Source organism: Bombyx mori, chromosome 11, assembly GCF_030269925.1.
Source record: "Bombyx mori chromosome 11, ASM3026992v2".
Lineage (NCBI taxonomy): Eukaryota > Metazoa > Arthropoda > Insecta > Lepidoptera > Bombycidae > Bombyx > Bombyx mori.
Window position 1 is genome coordinate 872290 of NC_085117.1, and position 9868 is coordinate 882157.

At 36.6% G+C, this 9868-nt stretch overlaps 2 protein-coding genes across 3 annotated transcripts in view; one reads left to right on the forward strand and one right to left on the reverse strand.

Annotated features, from left to right (window-relative positions):
* LOC134199623 (uncharacterized) overlaps positions 1-9868 on the forward strand; it is a 500100-nt gene that overhangs the window by 223194 nt on the left and 267038 nt on the right. The window lies entirely within an intron of this gene.
* LOC101744162 (zinc finger protein 28) lies at positions 5654-8358 on the reverse strand. The gene has a single exon (XM_004922128.5). The coding sequence runs from the start codon at positions 7064-7066 to the stop codon at positions 5891-5893; it is 1176 nt and encodes a 391-aa protein (XP_004922185.1). The 5' UTR covers positions 7067-8358; the 3' UTR covers positions 5654-5890.

Genomic DNA, 9868 nt, shown 5'->3' on the forward strand with positions numbered 1-9868 from the left:
TAAAACGTAAAATAAGTGTAGATAATGTGTTGGTTTTTAATATATTGTGGTATTCATGCATCATTCATATAATGATCATCATTTATACCATGCTTTTATTTTAAAACTTTAGCTATCCGAAAGATCCAAAGATAAAAGAAATGTGGATAAATGCGACAGGAAGGGGTCCAAGCTGGTTCCCAACAAAAAATCACACCATATGCTCGTCCCACTTTGAGCCAAAGTGCTTTCAACCATTGAAGAAAGTTCGTCGGCTCTTCGAATGGTCGGTCCCAACATTGAAGTTGCGTATGGTATTGATGAATTATATGGAACCTTCCACATCCAAAGTGTGCTTTTATTCTGAATTGGATAAAAAGGATCCTAATTTGGTAAGTTAAACTATTTTACAACATCAAAAACTTGTTTCTTTTTTTTAATATAAATATAAAACAAAGTAAGTTTTTTATATGAGAAATTATATAAATGCGGAATGTTTTCTTAATTACAGACGGTTGCTTTAAAACTTCCAACCGGAACCGAATCACAAAATCTCACTTGTGAAAAAAACGATAATTCGGAAAATACTGCTCCAACGTCTACAATATATGGTATCGATACAAACTTTAATGCTCGACAAAATAGCATTTTGGAACAAGAAAATCTGGAAAAAAATGATCTCATCGAAACACCTAGAAAGCGTAAATTACGCCAATTGATTTTGGTACAAGACAGTTTCATAAAAACACAAAAAATGCAAATCAGAAGGCTTCAAAAGAAAACCAGCCGTTATCAGAAAAAAATTGCTAATTTAAAGGACATTTTGAAAAACCTTAATGAAAAAAACTTCATTAGTGCTGATCACGTTACGCAATTAGAAAACATTGGAGTAACCGACCTTATCCAGCGTTATGAAAGAAATGTTTCATCGGGTCAAAGTACTAACCAGAAATATCCGCCTGCTTTAAGAATTTTTGCCACTACTCTTCACTTTTATTCGCCAAAGGCGTACGCGTATGTAAGAAAAAAATTCCAAACAGCTTTGCCTCATATTCGAACCATAAAAAAGTGGTACCAATCTATCGATGCTCAGCCTGGATTCACGCAAGAATCATTAAAAGCGATAAAACTTAAAACTGCCTGCACTAAACACAAATTGTTGTGTAATTTAGTTTTAGATGAAATGGCAATCAGACAGCATGTAGAGTGGGATGGAAAACAAATGCACGGGTATGTTGATATTTCTAATTCTGCAGAACAAGGGGATTGTTTACCCGAAGCCAAAGAAGTTCTTGTATTTTTAGTTACCGCAATTAATGGGGCTTGGAAAATACCAGTCGGGTATTTTCTCATTGACGGTGTCACAGGAGAACAACGGTCTAATCTTGTCAGACAATGTTTGGAATTATTAGAAGATACAGGTATTCAAGTTACCTCGATGACTTTTGACGGCTGTCCAGCCAATATCACCATGGCTAAGAAACTCGGATGTTCTTTTGAAGTTGAAAACTTAAAATCATATTTTGAGCACCCCGTTACTCGTCAACCTGTACATATTTTTCTCGATCCATGCCACATGCTGAAGCTATTGAGAAATGCTTTTGAATCATATGGATGTTTCATGGATGCTTCAAATAGGTGTATAAAATGGAGTCATCTAAAAAATCTGTATGACATTCAGGATAAAGAAAAACTGCACTTAGCAAATAAATTACGAAAAAGTCATATCTTTTTCAAGAACCAAAAAATGAAAGTTCGCTTAGCTTCGCAATTATTTAGCAACAGTGTTGCAGATGCCCTGAATTTTTGTTGTGAACTTCAAATCGCTGGTTTTGATGATGTAGAAGGCACTGTGGAATATCTAAAAACTATCAACAACTTGTTCGATGTGTTAAATTCAAGGCATATGGCCCAACTCCATTATAAAAAACCAGTTTGCCCAGGCAACAAAGACAAGGTATTTGAAACTTTAGAAAAGGCGAAACGGTGTCTAACATCTATAAAGCTTTCAGATGGTACAAAAGCTATCATTACACCCAGAAAAACCGGTTTTATTGGTTTATTAGTGTGCATAGAAAGCCTCAAGGCCTTGTATATACAACTAATTGAAAAGGACCAAAAACTTAAGTACATTCCGGCTTACAAAATCAGCCAAGATCATTTAGAGCTTATGTTTGGACATATACGGTCACATGGTGGATGCAGCACCAACCCAACGGCGCGACAGTTTCAAGCAATATATAAAAAGCTCTTGGTAAAGTCGGAGCTTAGAGATGTAGACCAGGGAAACTGTATAGCTCTTGAGGAGGTTTCTTTTTTGTCGTGCTCTTCAGCTGTCCAAAATATAAATCTGACAATCGAACCATGTAAGTTACACGAAGGTAATGACGAAGACGAGATGAGTTTATTATATGAACAAGCCGTATTTGATGAGGAAATCAGTATACTTGTACAAGATGTCACAGAATTTAGTAGCCAGGTAGTGTCATACATAGCTGGATTTATAGTTCATCGTTTGCTAAAATTGCTGAAGTGTGATACATGCTGTAGCGGTTTGATTGCAGATACAATTAATGACAAGCACCTCAAGTTAATAAAATTGAAGGATAAAGGCGGCCTTATATTTCCATCTAGTGACGTAATAACCATATGTAAACGGATGGAAGTAATAATAAAAACATATATTCTTTCATCTAATACCACGAAAATTTTATCAAAAAATATTAGACAAGAGCTCATGTCAAAATCTTTATCGCATTTTTTAGGTATGAATCTTTTTGAAAAAATTAATTTTCACCAATTTAATCAATCGCCAATGAATAACCATTTAATAATTCTTATAAAAGCCGTAATGGAAAAATATGTAAACATAAGATTACACTACTTAACTAAGAACGCTATACCTAAACTGTCTAAGCGGCAAGTTTTAAATAAATATTTACATTTTACTGGTCAATAAAATCCTTAACAATAAAATTCTTGCAGTTTTACTTGTGTTTCTCTTGATTCGAGAAGTTGATATCCTAACTGTTTCTTGGTAGTTAATATAATTAGTTAATATTCCAATTATGATAAAACTTCGCTTGTATAGAGTACCTACGGTCGAGGGAAACTCCGGTATAGTATTCAAGTCAATTTATTATTATTATTATAAGTATTATAGTCAATAAAATTTTAGGAGAGAGAGCAGATAATATAGTTAACTGAATTTTAATCGATACTTTTCTATGATTATCACTTAACATCACTAGTTGCATAACTTGCACATGTGTGTTTATTCAGAGTCCGTAGCTACAGGTAAATGCGCCGCCCTCTTTTTGCATGTGTTCTATTAATGAGTTTATTGGTGTTGCTGTAAGTTTCTTCGTGTGCGGGAGAAATATGAGCTCGTGTGCCGTTCTTACAATTTTTGGTTTTGTGTGAGTGAAGTAAGTGGGAGAAACGCGGAGACATCTGAACACGAATAATTTTTTGTACAAAGCTAATCTCCTTGTTTCTATGATCTGTGCCGGGAGGTTAACTTTCTTATTTTGCAGTTCTTCTGGCGGCGGTTGTTTACCTTTGGCAGACTCGAGTGCCGCCAACATGTCTGTCAAGTCTCCCAACATACACAAGTACATATCTTCTTGTACAAAAAAATCCTCATTCTCGAAATATGGCAGCAATTCACGCTCCTCACGAGTGGTACAGGTCAATAATTTTTTATGAGCTTCTTTGAAGATCATCCAGTATTCTTCAATTGTTTTAATTCTCGTTTGTAAATAGCCCACTTTAGCCAGTCGTTGTTTGGGGCATTTTGATAAATTAATCTGGGTTTTCTTCAATAGTAGGGCTGTATTTTCTAGTATACTGATTGCTTGTTCGGTTTCCGTGGCCATATTTCACACGTAACAGTCGAAATTCTCACACTAAAACTTGTAAATATTGAAGCGTCGGCGCGAATATACCTGATTGTCTTTATAATTGCACTAAACTTCAACCCGGCGCTTGTTTATCGCTCAGAAATGCAGTTCTTTGTTCTCCAGGTAGCCGGTCCTCGATGCAATGTTGAACTTCTGTGCGGCTCGAAGTCGACCATATGGTAAGGTCGTAAGGTTCTGTTTGGCTTGTGCCGGCGGATCAGTTAGAGAAACACGTCTTTCCTTCGTAAATGTATATTGACAACTACCGCTTAATCGTAAAGTTAATTGAGACTACGTTTTTAAGTTCAAAATCGCAAAACCAAATCACCAATGTCTGTTAAAAAACCGACACAGCTTGGAAAACCACGAATGCAGCGAAAACTTTGCATAATCATTTGCAAATGTCGTCCTACACTTGCGGTGAACTGAACAAACTAAACAAATCTCTGTAAAATGATAAACGATGAAACAAGTTGAGAATAATTATTTTTTAATAAAAACAGAAAATTAAGAAAACAGAAAGAAATGGGTAATATGAAGACAAACGTCAAAAGTGAAGTATATAAAAAAACTACATTAGTTATCAAAATAGCAAAGAGGTCCACAACATGCGGGTTTGCGTATTCGTGCGAATGTGAGTGACCGGTATAAGAACCAAACTGTCTGGCTATTGGGGTAACATATTTTTATAAATCCCTAAGTAACATATATAAAATTCAGCTTTTATAATATAACATAGCAAGTAAAATTAAAATTTATTAAAGTTTAGGGGTGTCTGGCAGGGGGTAGCAACTGTAAAATGTGTCCGGCAATGGATATCGTGATTTCTAAAAATATTCTGGAGTAAATAATAAAAAAAATTAACTGTATACTTTAACGAATTTAAAGCACTATTTTATATACCTTTACGGCCTGTTACCTGCCCAAGTAACCACCGATCGAAACTATAGTCGCGGGTCGTTCTGTTTTTTTTTTTTTTTTTTCCTACCTAAGCTGATACCGCTGATAGCCTTGAGAGGCTATTTCAGCGGAACCTTAACTATTCGGTGAGCTCACGGGGCTCAAACCTGATGGCGTTGCTAACACGAACCCTAGCGAGAGCCGTGCTTCGCAGAATCTACCACCGGATCGGAAACGCGACCCACTAAAAAGATCCGGCGAGAAACTCAGTGGGTTGTGTCTGAGGGTTAATTTACTCGTCGAGCCCTTCGTTGCAAGCGACGGGTTCGACGAGAACGGTGACCGCTGCTTGAGGTACCTAAAGCACCGTTAGAGGATCGGGAGGATCCGAAATGACGTGTTTGGGGCGACGTCGACTGCTTTCCATTCTTACCTGTGTTGGGAGACATACACAGAGAAACTTTCATCTTTTAAAAAATAACGAAGGTCTGGCCGTCGCGGGCTCTTAGGCTATTAGGAGTATTTACGCTACCAGATTATAAAACCAGGTGTTACTTCGGAGTACGGCGCCCTGGTACGAGCAAAAAATACTTGCAAGTGTGAAAGTTCTTTTTTCCCCTTCCTATGCTGATAGCCTTGAGAGGCTATTTCAGCTTCTCCCTAACATGTAGGTGAGCTCACGGGACTCAAACCGGAGTGTTGCTAACACTGCCCTAGCAAGAGCAGTGCTTCGCAGAATCTACCGCCAGATCGGAAACGCGACCCACTAAGAAGATTCGGCGAGAAACTCAGAAAAATATTTAGCATGAAAAGGTTCCCAATAAAAATATATTTATTACTTTTCCATACTATCCTGGACAAAATAAGAAATATTTATGATTTAATTTTTATTTTGCGTTTTAACATTTAAACTATATTTGTAACTTTATGGGCCTATTTATCTTTTCAGCATGTGTGCTTAAATGCCGTTTTATGTATGCATTATGTAAAAATCTCTTGTTACACACTTCACACATGTAAGGTTTTTCTCCAGTGTGTCTAGTTAGATGCTTCTTTAAGGTGTCCATGCTTGAAAAATTCCTGTGGCACACTTCACAAATGTGAGGCTTTTACGTGGTGTGGGTCCTCAGATGTTTTTTTAAATTGTGAATGGTCATAAAGCCTTTGTCACAAACTTCACATACATAAGTTCTTTCACCAGTGTGTATTATTTGATGTTTCTTGAGGCTGTGTTTTAGCACGAACCTTTTATCACATACTTCACACATGTAAGGTTTTTCTTCAGTGTGTCTAGTTAGATGCTTCTTTAATCTGTTCATCCTTGAAAAACTCCTATGGCACACTTCACAAATGTAAGGCTTCTCCATGGTGTGGGTTTCCAGATGTCCCTTTAAATTATTAAGGCTTTTAAAGCCTTTGTCACACACTTCACAAACGTACGGTCTTTCTTCAGTATGTGTTACTTGATGATTCTTGAGGCTGTGTTTTAGCATGAACCTTTTATAACATACTTCACACACATAAGGTTTATCTCCAGTGTGGGTTCTCAGATGTCTTTTTAAATCATAAAGGCTTTTAAAGCTTTTTTCACACACTTCACAAACATAAGGTCTTACATCACTATGTGTTCTGTGATGTTTCTTGAGGCTGCATTTTAGCCTATACCTTTTATCACATACTTCACACACATAAGGTTTATCTTCAGTGTGGGTTCTTAAATGCCGTTTCAGGTATGCTATGTGTGTAAATCTCTTCTTACACACTTCACACATGTAAGGTTTTTCTCCACTATGTCTACTTAAATGCCTCTGTAAGGTCTCCATCCTTAAAAAAATCTTGTGGCACACTTCACAAATGTAAGGCTTCTCTGTGGCATGGACTCTCTGATGCCTTTTAAAATTACTAATTCTTTTAAAGCCTTTGTCACACACTTCACAAACATAAGGTCTTTCACCAGTATGTGTACTTTGATGTACCTTGAGGTGACATTTTAGCACAAACTTTTTATCACATACTTCACACACATAAGGTCTTTCACCAGTATGTGTTCTTTGATGTACCTTGAGGTGCCATTTTAGCACAAACTTTTTATCACATACTTCACACACATAAGGTTTATTGTCAGTGTGAGTTCTTAGATGTCTTTTTAACTCTACTGCTTGTGCAAAGCTTTTGTCGCACACTTCACAATTATGGAGTTTTTCGCTGATGATTCTTAGATGCTTTTTTAAATAAAACATTTGCGTAAAACCTTTTTGGCACACTTCACAAACATAAGGTTTCATTACATTGTGTCGTGTTTTAAATGACTAATACATGTGAAACGTTTTTGACAAACTCCACATGCGTGAGGTATTTCACTCATAATTGTAAAATCTCTTTACACATAATATAACAATTATAAAGATTTTTCAATTATTTTTTAAATAACTAAATAAAACTAAACCTTTTACCACCTATAAAGGGTCCTTCGTACTTCAGTATGAATTTTCTGACTTACTAAATTACGTAAATTACTTCAAAATTAATGTGCCGTACTCCTTAAACATACGTTTTTTCCTTGAATTTATTTAATTGATTCGTCCCAAAATTAAAATAGTTCACGAATAATCGATTCGCCCAATGTTGTTTATTTTTTTTGAAATGAAAATATCATTTTTTTTTTTCCGTAAGGGAATAGAAATAGCACAGAATACAAGCGTCATCGTTCTTAAAAATGGCCGTTTGATTACATAATGCAGCTATGATGCAAAAAAACAATCAATGCGTTTTAACTTAAGCGCCTTATTCACGATCCATCTTGCTGTAAGTACGTCCCGCCAAGGCCATGCACGATGCACGATGCATTTAGCGCTTTATTCACGATCCATCACGGCTGTACGTCAGCTCAAGGCCGCGGTGCTGGATGTATCAAGCGCGAACAGAATAAATCGAACGAATTAAATGAGAGCGTTTTAATTTATTTAAAATGCCAGCTGTTTTATCAAAACGCCTAAAATGGGAGTCCTTCTGATGTTGTCAGCACCAGCAGAAGAGAGGCAAAAAATAGCAAGAGGATTTTGGATGATTTTTTTAAACGTGCAGAGTATACTCAAATAATTAATATCATTTTTTACGCACGCTATCAATCCTTGCAGCTTCCCCTAAAATGGGCCTAAAAAATTGTAATAAGTTTATTATTTTTTGTTTATTCATATAGTCTGCGCTTGAGACATTCCACAAACATGTGGAACTTATATCTTTCAATAAATCTTGAAAGTGTTTGACGATCCATTTTGACGTGCAGTCTCCTCTCGAAACAAGCTACAAATGTTAAATCTGCTGTACAGCAAGTCTATACACGATCAAGCACGCACGACGCAGGACCGCTCTGACGTACGTCAGCGTTATTCACTGTCTATCTGCACGACGCTCGCGGTGGTGGGGACACTCGCTGGACGCAAAATCGGTCGTGCAAATCCAGCAAACAATTAATAATAATTATCGACGTACGTCAAGCCTATTCATGATCCTTTTGCATCGTGCATCGTGCATGGCCTTGGCGGGACGTACAGCAAGATGGATCGTGAATAAGGCGCTTTAGACGTGACATTTATCTTTTACACATTTTTCATTTATATTTTTTTAATAAAACGATTGTCCATATAATCAGTATGTGAGGTAAGGCTGATTTGATAAAAAATACCCGCACACGTAATTTGTTATTCTGTGGCCGTTTTTATCATAGGCATAGATTATACACTTAATATATTTGAGATCATAGGCACCCTTTCATTCGGCATAACAGCGGTACCTTTTTTTTACAAAATGAAACAGCTTATTGCTCTTCTTTCAGCCAATTAATATATTTTGCAAGCTGAAATTATAGTATAATTATACAACTATGTACGCTCATTCTCAGATTTTACTTTATTTTTTACAAAAAATTTGCATTTCGAAAATTGCATTTTACCAAATTTTTAATTGTAGATGAAGAATATATTTATATTTATTATATATTTGTGTAGGAAACTTGTGTCATTCGTCTAGATTTCTGAGTTCTTCTTTTGTTTTGAGACATTTAGTAATAAGTATTTTTAGAGATATTTTGGAGAGATGGCGCGACATCGTGAGACTCATCAAGTCTGCCCCTTCTAACACTACATGACGATCACGACCACTCTGTCAAGAGTGACACGACTGAGAAGAAGAAGAGATACTTTAAATTGGGACTTTGTCATAAAAAAATTAAATGACGACATATGTCAATTTTCTTTTCTATTTTTTATTAAGTGACTTAAAATAATTCTTAGCGCTCGGTGTCAGTTGAGTTGCATTTTTAGATTGATGATATCCGAAGAAATCAGAATCAGAAATGAGGTGATCCGTAAAAGAACCAAAGTTGCTGACATAGGACATAGCTGGGAATTTAATTGTTTTTATGATCGAACAATCACCATTAGTCGTCGAACAAACGATAATTGATCCAAATTAACTAATTTGGGCAATAAAAATAAAGATCTAGGTATCTTTATTTTTATTAAGAGGGGCCCACTTCTTCTTCTTCTTCTCCATCGCTCCCTCATTGCTGAGGATCGTGACTCCGTTTTAGCTTGTCGACTGTCAGCCTCCATCGGTTCCGGTCAGTTGCCTGGTGTAGTGCAGCGCTAAGTGGTCCGCTGGTTTGCTCGGAGATCTGGTCGGACCAACGTTTGGGGCTCTGGCCTCTAGTACGTTTTCAAGGGGCCCACTTAAGGGTGATCATTTGTTTAATTAATTATAAATAAATAAAAGACGAACAAACAATTTTTTCCAACATTAACGAACAAACGACGAACAAATAATTAAAAATCCGAAAATCAATAAAAGGGGGGCAAATTCAATGAGCCACCGATAACCTGGTAAGGACCGGCCGCACTCAGGAGATCACGCAGGAGATCACTTGGAGAGGCCTATGTTCAGCAGTGGACAGAGGACAGGCTGAGATGAAGATGTTGAAGATGAATATATCCGACGATAGATTGGCGGTTAGTTCATCAACAATATCAATATTACTAGTTTATGTAAAGTTTTTGGTGCGAAACCTGCCGGCACATACTCTCAATACG